The sequence below is a fragment of the Nilaparvata lugens genome, chromosome 11 (genome assembly GCF_014356525.2).
Source record: "Nilaparvata lugens isolate BPH chromosome 11, ASM1435652v1, whole genome shotgun sequence".
Taxonomy (NCBI): Eukaryota; Metazoa; Arthropoda; class Insecta; order Hemiptera; family Delphacidae; genus Nilaparvata; species Nilaparvata lugens.
Window position 1 is genome coordinate 33,845,179 of NC_052514.1, and position 16,303 is coordinate 33,861,481.

General features: G+C 33.9%; 2 protein-coding genes across 2 annotated transcripts in view; one reads left to right on the forward strand and one right to left on the reverse strand.

The window, feature by feature from the left end:
• LOC111058141 (actin-histidine N-methyltransferase) overlaps positions 1-16,303 on the reverse strand; it is a 108,174-nt gene that overhangs the window by 18,609 nt on the left and 73,262 nt on the right. The window lies entirely within an intron of this gene.
• Positions 4,533-16,303, forward strand: part of LOC111058139 — a 67,063-nt gene continuing 55,292 nt past the window's right edge. The window contains exon 1 of the mRNA XM_039438269.1: positions 4,533-4,812. Coding sequence (XP_039294203.1) covers positions 4,786-4,812 — 27 coding nt within the window. The 5' untranslated portion in view covers positions 4,533-4,785. The remainder of the gene's footprint in view (positions 4,813-16,303) is intronic.

Genomic DNA, 16,303 nt, shown 5'->3' on the forward strand with positions numbered 1-16,303 from the left:
GAGAAAATGACTAAGAGGAAAAAATTGAGAATATGTAGATTAAATAGGAAAAGAGGAAGAAGCAGAATGAAGAGGAAAATAAAAAGGAGCAAGAGAATAAGGAAAAAGGAGGATAAAGAAAAAGGAGAAGAAGAAGAAAAAGAGAAGTATCATGAATGTAGAGTTCAGAGATGTATGAAAATAAAGTATGAAGAATGATGAAGAAGGAGGAGATGAGGAGAAAAAGGTGAAGAAGGAGGTGATGAAAGAGGAGGAGGAGATGAAGAAGGAGGAGAAGGAGAAGAGGAAGAAAAAGAAGAGGAGGAAAAGAAGGGGATAAGAGATAGATTTAAAAAAATCAATTAAAATAAGGTTAGGAATGTAAATGGAGAAGAAGAAGAAGAAGAAGAAGATTGAGAATAAAGATAAGCGATAGTGAGAAAAGAGATGATTAAGAAGTGAACGGAATTGAAGAAAATAGAAGAAGGAGGGAATGAAGAAAGAGAAAGCAGGAAGCGTTAGTGAGAAGACGAAAATGATGGTAGATGAGAAAATAGATAAGGAGAAAACCTAAAAACAAAAAGAGTAGAACTATGTGGAAGATTAAAAATGGGAAGGATATGAAAAGAAGAAAAGTGCAAGAAGAAATAACATAGAAAGCAAAGTGAAAAGATGAAAAACAAGAAAAAAGAGGAAGAATAAAAATAAAAAAGAAAGAAGATGGAGAAGAAGAAATAGATGCAGGAGAAAGGCGTCACCCAGCCCAGAGCTCAGCATCAGTGGTCAGAAGTGATTTGACTAATAAGTAAGAAAGTAAAAGAGAACGTATTAAAAAGCAATAATTGCAAATAACTGAGTCACAGTTTCTCCCAGAGGGGACAAGTCCGTTTCTGAAGCAGCCACCTTCTCAAATCTATGTCAAGTTCAATGCTCACATTGTGGTAAAAATTCTGTTATTGATATGGCTAAATGACCGGTGTTAGGATCAAGTTCGAAGTTTTTTGTGGTCAATCATGGTTTTTGTTGTATTTGTTATAAGATATTCAAATTCCGGTTTATTTTCTCATTCAAGAAGAGATTAATAAAGGAATTACAATGAGTTAAGGATTTCGTGTACTTCGATCCTTGTAGATAGATAAATATGTTTTCAGTGTAAATAGCCTTTATTTGCGCGAAACTGTTTCAGATTTATCTGAAGAGCGAATATTAATATATTCCAATCAGTTATTATCACAACTCTTCGACAAAGTTCTGAAATCAAATTCTCAAATTGAAATTGATGGAATCAAACTACTTCAAATATACTTCTTAATATTTAAATACAATGATACAGACAAGATAAGATGAAATAGCATATGAAAAAGAAACGCATGAACAAATGAACTATAATAATAAATAAAACTATAGTATTTAAGTAGACAATAGATTGAAAATGAGAGAAACTAGATCTGTTTATTACAACATTATCAATCTCTTTTTAATAACTAAAATCTTGAAAATGGAGCTGCAGAGTGTAAACGGGATGAATGAGGCCATATGATTGGTAGTTGGCTGACTATCAAGATAAAAACTGTCATTGGCCGAGACAAGACACGCCTATTGTGGAAGGAGCATACTAGTAGTCTCGGCCAATGACATCCGAGATAGGTCAGCCAACTACCAATAATATGTTTCTATCTATAAGTTCTATAATACTACAGCCGAAAGTGAAATACTCGTATTTTTTTATTTACTAGTGTTGTAATTGTATCAACGAATAAATAAATAAATAAATAAATTCAGTTTCAGTAAGTTCCAATAATTTACAATCATACAACTTTGAGAAAGACACCACAGGCTACAGCCCAAAACTGCTTCTATTCTAATAAATATTTATGTATTGTATTTAATATACCAATTTATATAAATCTATTCTATTCCAACAACAGTCCAAATGTAGCTAGCAAGGTTATGCATCATTGTAACATCATTCGATTGATAAATTTTGCTCTCCAAAACAAAAAACACTAATAATTATTAATTTAAGAATAGTAAACTTAGTAGCAGCATCTGAAATAAATAAAATCAGTACGCCTATAATGATGCAACAACCCGAACTATTTTCACATTTTTAATGAATTAGAGTGATTGGGACAGTATCAAGTCAACAGGTTAATCTTTATGTTACATTTATGCACATAGATTTAATAGAAGAGGGACCAAATTAAGGACCAAACTAGACACAAAATCAGCAGTGAATAAAGGCACTTCTTTATGTTACATGTTCAGATCTAATAGAAGAGGGACTAAATAAGGGATCAAGCTCGACACAAAATCAGCAGTGAATAAAGATTGAAGAAGGGAGATTGATTGAACAGAAACAGCAAGCTGTCTCTCTGCTGGAAGTTCATCCTTGGATCCAAAACAAGGATGCAAGTGATAAGGCGACGCAACAGACGCGGCTTAGATAAGCGGACGAAACGCAAGAGAAAGGGAAAACGGACCAGGGAAGGAGATGCGGGAGAAGGAAAGTGATTGTGAAGAGAAAGAAGGACGGATCTTGGAGGAAGAGACGCGTTTCTTCTCACAGTCCTCAGTCGTCGGTTGAACGCGGTTTGGTGAACCACTCCTGTGAATGAGTCCTGTCTGCGATTTACGATACAGTCTTGTGACCACATTTAGTGTAATCCCTACAGAATCGTCAAACAGTTCTCACAAAACTCATCAACTAATTCGCTCCGTTGAAACATTCAACTAGTTCTTGAAACATCATCATTATTTCACTCCGGTCGAAGAACTTAGAAAATGTCAACTAAATCTTTCAACTCATGAACAATTCCGCGTCGGTTGAAATAGTTAACTAATTCTTGAAACTCCATAATTTTATTTCGTGTCGGTTGAAACACTTTGAAAATGTCAACTAAATCTTCCAACTCATGAACAATTCCGCGTCGGTTGAAATAGTCAACTAGTTCTTGAAACACCATAATTATTTCACTCCAGTCGAAGAACCTTAAAAATCTCAACTGAATCTTCCAACTCATCCGGTGTCGGTTCGTTGAAATATTCAACTGATACTCTAAACTTTTCAACTATTTTGCGTCAGTTTGTTGAAACACATTGAAAATTTCAACTAAATCTTAGGGTTCATGGACTATTTGGCATCGGTTCGTTCAACTATTCAACTAGTATTCGAGTTGTGAGTGACTGAAACCAAGTTGATGGAAATAGAGATTTTGGGATTTTGAGAATTTGAGAAGTAATATTGTTGAAAGCCCCCATTTTAACGTTCTCGGTTGTTAATCAAAGAGCTGATTTATCACTACATTTAGCATATTTTACATCATTGTTTGACTTCTATCCTTAAGAAACGTTTCCAAATTGGTTTTGTTCATGCGTTTCTTCTTCATATGCTATTTTTTATGATGCAACAACCCAAACTATTATTTTCATATTTTTAATGAATTGAAGTGATTGGGACAGAATCAAGTCACATATAGTTACAGTCAAGTTACATATGCACATAGATCTAATAGAAGAGGGACCAAGGACCAATTAAGGAGCAAACTAGACACAAAATCAGCAGTGAATAAAGGCACTTCTTTATGTTACATGTTCAGATCTAATAGAAGAGGTACTAAAAAAAGGAACAAACTCGACACAAAATCAGCAGTGAATAAAGATTAAAGAAGGGAGATTGACTGAACAGAAACAGCAAGCTGTCTCTCTGCTGGAAGTTCATCCTTGGATCTACAACAAGGATGCAAGTGATAAGGCGACGCAACAGACGCGGCTTAGATAAGCGGACGAAACGCAAGAGAAAGGGAAAACGGACCAGGGAAGGAGATGCGGGAGAAGGAAAGTGATTGCAAAGAGAAAGAAGGACGGATCTTGGAGGAAGAGACGCGTTTCTCCTCACAGTCCTCAGTCGTCGGTTGAACGCGGTTTGGTGAACCACTCCTGTGAATGAGTCCTGTCTGCGATTTACGATACAGTCTTGTGACCACATTTAGTGTAATCCCTACAGAATCGTCAAACAGTTCTCACAAAACTCATCAACTAATTCGCTCCGTTGAAACATTCAACTAGTTCTTGAAACATCATCATTATTTCACTCCAGTCGAAGAACTTAGAAAATGTCAACTGAATCTTTCAACTCATGAACAATTCCGTGTCGGTTGAAATAGTTAACTAATTCTTGAAACTCCATAATTTTATTTCGAGTCGGTTGAAACACTTTGAAAATGTCAACTAAATCTTCAAACTCATGAACTATTCGGCGTTGAAATATTCAACTGATACTCAAAACTTTTTCAACTATTTTGCGTCAGTTTGTTGAAGCACATTGAAAATTTCAACTAAATCTTAGGGTTCATGGACTATTTGGCATCGGATCGTTCAACTATTCAACTAGTATTCGAGTTATTAGTGACTGAAACCAAGTTGATGGAAATAGAGATTTTGGGATTTTGAGAATTTGAGAAGTAATATTGTTGAAAGCCCCCATTTTAACGTTCTCGGTTGTTAATCAAAGAGCTGATTTATCACTACATTTAGCATATTTTACATCATTGTTTGACTTCTATCCTTAAGAAACGTTTCCAAATTGGTTTTGTTGATGGACTCCTCAAACTAGTTGAAAAACTGTACAACAAATACTATCATCGTTCTTCCAGAAATTTCTGTAAGTTCTTTGAAGTTTAGTTTGGAAAAGTGACTTTTCAACTATTATTGGTAGTGGACCAGGCAGCTGGAGGAAGCTACCACTGAGGTGGTCCCATGTGACTTGTATGGTTGTCAACGTCAAGTTCTGCACGTGATTACAAAATGGATATCGGCAGAATGCTATGTCAGGTGAGTACAATTTTTCAACTACAATTTAATTATTTGATTGTATGGTGAGAGATGTTGTGATATTTCTCCTTAATTAAAAGAATAAAACGTCAATGTCAATACCAATATTGGTATTATATATGTGGCAGGTGTTTCCATGAAACCTGGTTCTGTAATTTAAATTAATTTCGTACAAATATAGTGGTATTGACAACATCAACGTCTTTTTCTTTCAATTATGGAGAAATGCTACAACATCTCTTATCTATCATACAATCAAACCGCTGGCTTTGTTAAGGTATTTGAAAAGAATGCTACTCTCATAACCAACTTTTTAGGTTTAGATGCATTTTGAAAAAATCAATCAACGTCGTATTCTTTCAATTACAATTGAATTTCTAATTTTTCAAGATGAATTATTTCCTTCTCAATCTAGATCAATGTAGCTGAAAATCTCCTTGTTTGATTTCTCGTGTGCTGCCTGTGAAAGCTGGAGGGTTGTTCTAAATATAGCGAGATCCTAATAGAGATTGATTGAGAATTGATCTAAGAAAATGTAAAGAGATTAAGATTCAACTGTATAGATTTATTTAGAAAGAGATCTATAGTGAGATTCGATGAGATCTATGAGATCAGTACTGAATGGAAAAGCATTGCTGTAATTCATATGGAATGCAGAATATTTCAAGCGGATTTCACTATAGGATAATAAGTTAATTCAAAGTGTAAGATGATGAGGGAACAATATCATGCCCCAGATCAGCAAATATAAAATATTTTCACCTTTTTTCAAATAGATTTGGAAGTAGAAGTTTTATTTGTGTTTCATCCATGATTAAAACCTTCAATTTTACACAACTTTGTAAAATGGATGAAACGGTCGGGCATGTAATCTTGCATACTGGAATGTTGTAGTTTTCAAACTTATTCCTGCAAAGAAATTTCATAATCAATCACTATTATCATTAAATTTTTTCAAACGAATATTTTTACTTTTCATTTAATGCATTGTACTCCCGAAGAGACGTGAACTGTAGTAAACCGTGATGTTTCTTTGAAACGCAGTTCATTTTGGAATGCAGTTCACTTTGGAATAGAGTTTTCATGGTGGAAGTCATCTGTATTTTATTACCGAAGAAAAGTTCATTCACTGATAATTTTTATGTTACAAATGATGTCACAATAACATGTTGTAATATATATAGTTGTGATAATTATATTCATTCACAACTTTCATTCCAAATATGACTAAGTACATTGAAATCAAACTACTTAATATCATATACGATGAGTCTGAGAATCCCAAAATCTTCCAACAGCCAAGAGTTCAAGAGTCGATACCAGTTTTAATCAAACCACAATCTCATTCTAGATCTCGGTTAGATAATGTTTTCATATTGGAGATGCGTATTTTCCCTATTCAACTCTTGTTTAATTGAATTGAAATCCAACTACATAATATATATGATGAATAAAACAAAATAAATCTTATATCACCCTTTATTTAAAAAAAAAACTTTAAAATAGTTGAACAACTATTTTAGTTTCGGTGATATATTACACCATCTTTAAACTATTTTAAAGTTTTTTTAAAAATAAAGGGTGCTACAAGATTTATTTTGTTTTATTAATTTATTTAAAAGTTGCCCACGTCAATAAGTGTTTTATATATGATGAGTCTGGGACTCCCAAAATCGCGCCAGCCAAGGGTTCAGGAGTCAATACCAGTTTTAATCAAACCACAATTTCATTCCAGATCTCGGTTAGATAATGTTTTCATATTGGAGATTCCTATCTTCCATATTCAACTCTTGTTTACTCGGAGAAAAAATAAGAGAAAAGGAAGAAAGCATTTCTCTCAAGTCAAGTTGCGTTGTCCAAGTCCTTGAGGGAGATTGGCCTCTGTCTCTGCCTTCTGCCCTCCCTCAGGGCAAAACGAAATCTCGTCCATTACAGATCACTGCTCTCTCCATCTTGTTTTGTTGTTTGCTTCCCACTCTTCTTCTCCTCCACGGATGTGGACACAAGGGAATCGAAGAAATGCGAAAATCTGTTTTTCTTACTAGTGGGACAGTTTTGCGGATTTGGTTGTTTTACGAATCAAACGAAACGGTTGTTGTTGGAAATACAGATGAGTGAGACCTTTAGATAAATAATTCCAAATGTTGCTGCCATTATCATAGCCACTGTAATAATAAATATCGGGGAACCGAGCTTCGCTCATCATTATTATCAATTGACAAACAGAACACAATTCTTTAAAATGATCGTGTTAATATTTTACAACAGGCTATAAGTGAGCTTATGAATTTCGGGGATGAGATATTTTGATTTTCCACAGACGCACTTTTTTATTATCCACAGACGACGAAAGTCTCCGCAGTTTTTCCAAGGATGAATTATCCTTTTAATGTCGTTAAGAGAGTTTTCCCAGGGATGAGACCTAGTGCAATCGAATTTTTATATCATAAACCTACTATGTTCCAAATTTTGTGAAAATCGTTAGAGCCATTTTCGAGATCCGTTGGACATAAATAACCAAATATGAAAATATATACAGATATACAGAAATCGCTCGCTTAATATAATTGGATATCGATTACATATGTAGTGAGATCCACGTTATAAAGTCGGTGCAAATCATAGGAAGGCATTGTTATCATTCTTCCTTTCCACTGCCTTCTATTGTAGATTGTCGATTGTAGATAAAAATATTATAGCCATAAATAATGCTAATGTAATAACATCGAGTACATTGAGTGAGATTCACGTTATAAAGTCAGTACAAATCATAGGAAGGCATTGTTATCATTCTTCATTTTCCACTGCCTTCTATTGTAGATTGTCGATTGTAGATAAAAATATTATAGCCATAAATAATGCTTATGTAATAACATCGAGTAAATTTAATGAAATTATAGGAAGGCATTGATTCAATTTTCTCTTTTCCACCGCCTTCTATAGTAGAGTGCTACGATTCAAGTTATCCCCGTAAATCTGGTCTTATCTGTTTTTTCTTGCTAATAATGATCAATTATAATATCTCAAATATTATTTTCATAATATATTTTATTTGTCAAAGAACAAGTGTTTTCAAGATTTATACATTTTTATGATATTGAGATGGAATACTTTGATAGATCTTCATATTGCTACATAGTCTACAAACAGTTTGGCAACGATGTGGAGTTGGATAAGCTAACGGCTTTGTCTAATGACAGACAAGGATAGGAATTTTTAAGTTTAATTGGAAACCAATGTTAATCGAATGCTCACTTTAAACTTGAATTTCACTGTAGAATTATTATTAACAACGTTCGACTGCTGGGGAAATCCCATTGATTGATATTGATGATATTAAAATCAAGGACGAATAGCAATTTTATCGATTAATTATTGATATAGAAACCCCATTGATTGATATTGATGATATTAAAATCAAGGACGAATAGCAATTTTATCGATTAATTATTGATATAGAAACCCCATTGATTGATATTGATGATATTGAAATAAAAAACGAATAGCATTTCATTTATTAATTATTGATATTGACATTGATATTCATGATATTGATACCAAGGACGAATAGAAATTTATTGATTGTTATTTTGACGGGACGGAACAGTGATTGATTGAGTAGGAGAGAGGATCCATCTTGATCCAGTTTAGTTCACAGCCATCGGAGGCATCATTAATTTTCATCAGCTGATAGCTGCATCTGCAATCTACAAGATAAAATGTCTGAGAGCTACTTTTACGCTACAGAATTCGAACAGAATGGCTTGAAGAATCCATTACCTCTAATAGATTATTCATTTTAAATTGTATCTTCCAAGGTTGGGTTGGAGTTTACGTGTTGTTGTAGAATTTTGATGGATTGTAGTGTGAATTCAAGAATTTTATAGGTTCCAAAAACATTCAAACAATTCGACTGAGTCACTGTCCAAATAAAACTGTAGAATTTGACGATATATGTGTGTTTTTATTTCACATTCTAACAGTTTTTAAAACAGTGTTTTCCAGCAGTTTATTCTAATATAGTTTCTTATTATGAGAAAAAGTCAATTACTGAACTTGAAATACCTCTAGAACGCCATTTTCTACAGAGTAAAACCTTGATTAACGGGAACTTCTTTTGAATATTTCAAATACTTCAGTAGTTTAATACTACAGTCAATACAATAGTACAAGAATATCCTTTAGTCTTTCTCTCCCGGTCTGACTCCTTTTGTAAAAATAATAAATGAATAATAATAATGAATAATATATCAATAAGAAAAAAAAGACAAAACGTCAAGTCTTCAAATTGCTCAATCCTTCAATAGTTAGAATACTGAATACTATGAAACTTCAAGACCTCTGTATTGATTCTATTCGCGTTCTATTGGAACTTCTATTCAATTAAATTGAAATCTGATCAAATTCATTCTCAGATCTCATTAAATCAAATTAAAGACTGAGGCCCGGTTGCACAAAAGCCGGTTAGAATTTAACCGTGATTAATTTCACGAGAACCAATCAGAGAAGCCGTATTTTCAATAAATCCTTCTCAGATTGGTTCTCGTGGAATTAATAACGGTTAAAATTTAACCGGCTTTTGTGCAACCGGCACTTATTCTACTACAGCAAGAAATTGAGAGCTAACCTGAACGATTATAGATTTTGTGAAAAAATCCTTGAAAATAAACACCTATTAGAATAAAGTTTTCGAGATAGTGAAATAGTAAGGAAAAGTGGAGTTATTATGGGGAAGTACCATTGAGTTCAAAAGTTATCGATGAAATTAATCAATATACTGTAAAACTATGCGAATTAAGAATGCACTGTAGCACAGCACAAAATACCTATACTATACCATACCTTACTTTACTATAGAAAGCCATAATAGTTATGATAATAGAGTTGATAACAATAGTTATTCAATTCATATTTATGATATTTAATATTCCCACAGTACAATATCAAAAGGCCAGGTTATATAATTTTCAAATATTTTTTTCAAAGAATGCGAGTTCACGAATATTTTTAGGGGGCTTGAGGATTGCTTTTTGTAATAATTGGTGTAATAACCGTCATTAGAGAATAGTTATTGTTTTGATTACGTTCACTATTGTATCTTCCCCCGTTTGACATCATCTCTGTTTCTCTCTCATTGTCGGTCTCTCTCCCTCAGTCTCTCTCTCAATCTCCCTCTATTCCTCTCTCTCGTTTTTCTTACTCACTCTTTTAGCGACCTGTCTCTTATTGAAGAGAGGATCGTGACTTCAATTTGTCTTGCAAACACCTTTCGGCATTGTTTTGGGATTTAGTTTTAGAAGTCAGTTGGTTGTATTACGTCAAAGCAATCTGTCCGACTTAAGCCAGTCAACCACCTTTCGCTGCATCTACTACGGCCAATAAAACCCCACCGTTGTTACAACACCCTTTATTACAGAGAAAAAGGAAGAACGTGGACAGAAAGAGTGGAAAAAGAGAAGAATGGAAAAAAGGAGAAGGAAGAGGTAAAAAGGAAAAGGATCATCAAGAAGAGGGAGTGAGAGAAGAATGAATGGAAAAAGGAAAGAATAGAAACAAGAAGAATAGAAGAAGGAAGAGGGATAAAGAGAAGAAGAGGAAGTCAAACAACAAGAAGAGGAAGGAAGATGAGAAGTGATAGTAGAATTGGTGAAAAAAAAGAATTGAAAGAAGAAGAAGAAGAAGAAGAGAAGAAGAAGAAGAAGAAGAAGAAGAAGAAGAAGAGGAGAAAGAAGAGGGGAAAGAAGAGGAAGACGAACAACAAGAAGAGAGAGGAGGCTGAGAAGAATGAGAGGAAAAAGGAAAGAATATAAATAAAAGATTACAGCACCCTTTATCACAGAGTAAAAGGAAGAAAAAGGACAAAAACAATGGAAAAAATAGGATAGAAATAAAAAGAAGAGGAGAAAGAAGGAGAATAAGAGGAAAACGAACAAGAAGAAGAGGGAGGAGGATGAGAAGAATGAGTGGAAAAAGGATATAAATAAGATTACAACACCCTTTATTACAGAGAAAAAGGAAGAAGGAGGAAAGGGAGAAAGAGGAAAGGAAGAAAGAGGAAAGAAAGAATGGAAGAAGAATAGGATAGAAATAAGAAGAGGAGTAGAGGGAAGGAGAAGAAGAGGAAGACGAACAAGAAGAAGAGAGAGAGGAGGATGAGAAGAAAGCATGCAGATAGGAAAGAATAAGATTACAACACCCTTAATTACAGAAAAAAAGGGAAAAAAGAGGACAGAAAAAATTGAAAAAATAGGATAGAAACAGAGAAAGAAGGAGAAGAAGAGGAAGACGAACAACAAGAAGAGAGAGGCGGATGAAAAGTGAGAGAAAAATGAGGGGAAAAAGAAAGGAATGGACATAAGAAAAAGAGAAGAAAGAAGGAGAAGGTGAAGAATAGGCAAACAACAAGAAGAGGGAAGTAGATGAGAAGTGTGAGATGAGTGAAAGAAGGGAAGAATATAAATAGGAAAAAGAGGAGAAGGAAAAGGGAGAGGAAGAAGAGGAAGACGAACAACAACAAGAAGAAGGAGGATGAGGAGTGAGATAAGAATAAGAGAAAGACGAATGTTTGTGAATTAGAGGGGAGGGCCAGTTTCATTTGCTTGGGTACAATCGAATTTTGCACATTGTTTCTCAATTAGTCATTAATGGAAAGGAAGAAAAGCCTTGATCATCCAAATTTAGTTTGTGCTTTGTCTCTCTTACTTTCTCTCTCTCTTTTTTTGGTAGAGATTTACTGGGAAGGATATTCCAAGTGTTCTTTCCGAAGAATGGTCATTGATATGTTCAAAGCTCCACCAATTTATGTAGATACAAAACCATATTACCCTAAAGTAATTATTCTAAATTGCATTTTCTCCATATACAGTTCAATAATTATTATTTCAGTTTGTATTGCGTAAATTCATCCAAAACTTTGCTGTATTTTAAGCTATTTTAATATATAAGTTAATATGAGAGAAAGTATAATATATTGATAAGCCAGTAATTATTGTGATCTTCATAAGTAAATCATTTAATCGATCAATCTCTCATACAAATATAAGTTATTTTTATCTATACTTTGGAAAAATGTAAATAAGGGAAAAACAACCAATAGTAAATTAAAATATTGGATAAAATCTCTAAATTTTCGTGGGAGACGGATGAATAAAACTTACGAGAATTGTATAAGACTAATCAACCTAATTGCATCGGACCAATAAGTAACAAGTTGGTTGAGTTTTTTCGAGTAAGTGATAACTTTAAACCAACGGGAATTGATATTTTAATCTAGAATAAAATTCAAAATAGTTTTCGATGAATGAAATTGGTGCAAATGAACAAATTGGAAAGCACAATTATTATAAATGAAATGTACATAAAGCATGAGCACAACACAACCCAACATGATCTACAATCTACACTGGTAGTTCTGTGAACAGTAGACCTCGCGCTCAGTAAGCTACATTGACCTGTTGTTATGTTTTCTCATAAATTAATAAATAATTTATCAATTTAAAATGTCTAGAAAAAATCCTAAATAAACGTAGAGCTTTCTGTCCTATCGTACCGTGACGTGTCGTCCCGAAATGTGAGTGTGAGCGCTGTTATCAGGTCTGGCAGCCGTCGATACGCCAATCCAATCAACCCATCAGACGACATTCTGTGTTGTTGTGTTGGCGAGAAATCGGTGTGTTGAAATTAAAAAAATAAACTACCATAATGCTGATTTCCTAGAAACTTCATTTCTCACTTTTCATGATTTTAGAAATCAATTTCTTTCCAATAATATTTGTTGCAATTTTGATCATCAGATTAAAAAAGAAAAATGTAAAAAAATGTTTTCTATTAATAACTCCAAACTCTAAACTAGAATCATGGCCTCAGCTTATGGAAAGACAAAATTAGTAGACAACTGTCTACTAACGTTGATGGAAAGATACATTTTCAAGATGTTCGATGTTTTTGAACGGGTAGTATTATAGTCCACTAGACAGCAGATTTACAATGAATAATTGTATAGTCTGATTTTTATTCTAATATTGGCGTATGAAGGAGTCTCCTTTTTCCTTTTATATTATCCTTGAAATTCAAAATCGTTGGAGTCGTTTTCGAGAAATTCGCGAAAAACCCTGTTTTTGACAACATTTTTGCCATTTTAGCCGCCATTTGAATTGCATTTGATTGAAATTGTTCGTGTCGGATCCTTATATTGTAAGGACCTTAAGTTCCAAATTTCAAGTCATTCCGTTAATTGGGAGATGAGATATCGTGTACAAAGACGCACATACACTCATACACACACACACACACACACCACACACACACACACACACACACACACACACACACACCCATACAGACCAAATACCCCAAAAAAACACTTTTTTTGACTCAGGGGACCTTGAAACGTATAGAAATTTAGAAATTTGGGTACCTTAATTTTTTTCGGAAAGCAATACTTTCCTTACCTATGGTGATAGGGCAAGAAAAGTAAAAATTGATATTTCCGTATTTGAATAGAGAGATTATCTGATTATTGTAATGCAATATAAAATATTTCGATATTTTGGTGAAATAAAAGCGATAATGTCAGTTTTACATAACTGATTCGAGTCAAATTCTAGTTTAATATTGCATTTAAGGCATCACCATCGTTGCATCCCCTCTGTTGAAGGTGTGGAACCGCTGAGTTAACACTCGTTGCAATATTGAAAATTTCACCCACTTCATTGAAGTTGCTATAACAATGTCTTTTTTGATTAGACCTTATATTCCTTTTACTTTTACTTATTACTTTTTTATTCCATCTTGATATGGAGAAATTCCTCAACATCCCTGCTCATAGTGGAAATTATTTCTATCACGTATTATAATTACTTGTTTCCTTCAAGAAATTATGATGATGATGATGATGATGATGATGATATAAATTGACCCAACTTTAGGTGATTCACCAAATAATCGAGAAGGTTTATTGTGATTTATTGATTAAGAATAATAAATAAATTAATACTGAAATACGAAAATACCAAAACATCCTCAGTGGAAAGTGTAAAATATTTTCGCGACAATGTCAAGTTCTCTCCATTCTACAAGACTACATTTACATATATACCATATTATGACTTCTTTAGACCTCGTGGCCAAAACCGGCTTCAGTGAGTTTCACTACAAACTGTCAGCATTACTATTTAACACATGCTGACAGTTTAAAGTGAAACTGACTTCAGAAAATTTCACGGATCGAAAAAACGTTTCACCACACAAATTACTTCATTATCATTAAGACAGTTCAAAGAGCACTCAACGTCTACAACCTTGTAGCTACTTCTATAATACTCCTACTACTGTATATACTAATATACTATGCAATAATACTTGTTTATGTTTTGACAAGAATAAGGAAAGAGTATGAGGAAATGTGGGCATAAACAAATTTCTTCGGTCGTTACTACTTGTTCACGATTCCACTTTCGCTATCGACGACTATATATGCGAACGAAAACTGAAAGTAAAAGTGAGATGATGGCATGTTTGGATAAAGATGAGAAGAAAATTGGGAGAATTGAATAATTGTTAGGAGTATTTTCCACTAGAAGATGGAGGATAAGACAAGGGAAGATAAGGAAAATGGAAAAGGCAGAGGAAGAAGTTGTTGGGGAGAAGAAAAGGAGAAAAAGGGAGAACAGATGAAGAGAAGGAGCATGTAAAAGACAGAGGAGGAGGATGGGAAGATGTTGATGGAGAGAAAAGAAGTAAAAGGATTTGGAAAAGGGAAAACAGAGTAAGAGGAACATGGAACGAACATGGAAAAGTTTGGGAAGAAGATGTTGGAGAAAAGAGAATGAATAAAAGGATGAGAAAACGGGAGTAGTATGGGAAAAACTGGAAGAGAGAATTAAAATAGTAGTAGAGAAAAGACGTAAGAAGTATTGGGTTAGTAGAGTAGGAAAAACAAAAGTTTAGGATAAGAAAAAAGTAAACAGAATGAGAAGGTGAAGCAGAATTTGAAAAGATAATTTGGAAAACGGAAAGAAGTTGATGGTGGAAATTGGAAAGAAAACTCTGAGAAACCAGAGAAGGAATTTATTTATTTATTAATTTCACAAATGACACTGATGTAGTAACATTGGTAGATGGAATGATACGATAATCGTTGTGCTCTTTGGTAAGAAAATGGAAAAGTAGACAGAAGAATGAAATGACAGCCGTCAAAATAGGAGAAGAATAACATAGAGTGAATGGATGAGTGGAAGATAGAGAAAGAAAGGGAAGAGAGAAAATGAGGAGGGGTGTGAAAGAAGAAGAAGAAAGAGGCAGAAAGAAGAAGAAGAAGAAGAAGAAGAAGAAGAAGAAGAAGAAGAAGAAGATGATGAAGAAGAAGAAGATGAAGAAGAAGATGACGATGAAGAAGAAGAAGAGACTTATTAAAGGCTAGTAGATTTCAAGTCCAAATGATAGAGAGAGAACAACCAAGTAGAATAAAACGAAGAAGAGAAAAATCAAAAATCAAAGTGTTTAAAATGGAGAAAAAGCGAGAATGTGAAAACAGAACAGAAGAAATAATAGAGAGTAAAATAATTTGATGAACAAACAAGATGAGAACAGACAAGTAGGATAAAACGAAGAAGAAAGAAAAGAGAAATAGCATGGAAAATAAGAATGTATAAGATGGAGAAAAAGCAAGAATGTGAAAGCAAAACCCACGAAACAAAATTAAAAAAAAGTGATAAGTGAGAATGTCTAAAAAGTGAAATAAAGGAGGAGGTAACAGAGGAATACAGATGATAAAGAAAAACCAAGTGCCTTTGTTGTAAGTGCCAAACTAGCTTTGTTGTACAAAAGCCGGTTAAATTTTAATCGTGATTAATCTCACGAGAACCAATCAGAGAGGCTGTCTTCTATAAAGTGCCTTCTCTTATTGGTTCTCGTAAAGTTAATCACGGTTAATATTTAACCGCCTTTTGTGCAACCGGGCCTAAGAGTTAGAACCTATAGAGAGTAAATAGATGAAGAAAACAATGCAGAAAGATGACGAAAAAGAAGAAAAGAAGAAAGAAGGAAGAAGAAAGCGAAAGTGGTAGTTGTTTTGGCGGCCAAGATGGGAGACACGACCCACAGACAAGTTCTCCAAAATAAAATTAAAATATCAAAGAAGACCCGTTTCTAATGGAAAGCTGCAAGCTCCAATTGATTGGTGGCCTGTAAGCCGTAATGAATGCATTCTCGTAACATTCAAGGCTACCTAGCTTAGCAAAGCAAAGCCTACACCAACAAGGCTTTCTATTTCTATACCTTATAGAACTTGAATACTTTTTTACTACGATCTGAAGCTTCGTTCAACAGCGGTTAAAAGTATGTACATAGAATTTAAACGTGGTTAAAAATTAATATCGAGGCACCTTCGTTCGTTATTTATTTATTGATAAACAGAACACAATTCTTAAAAATAATTGGGGAAGGACTAACAGCACAGCCCAAAACTGTTTCTTCCCCCGAATTTTGATTT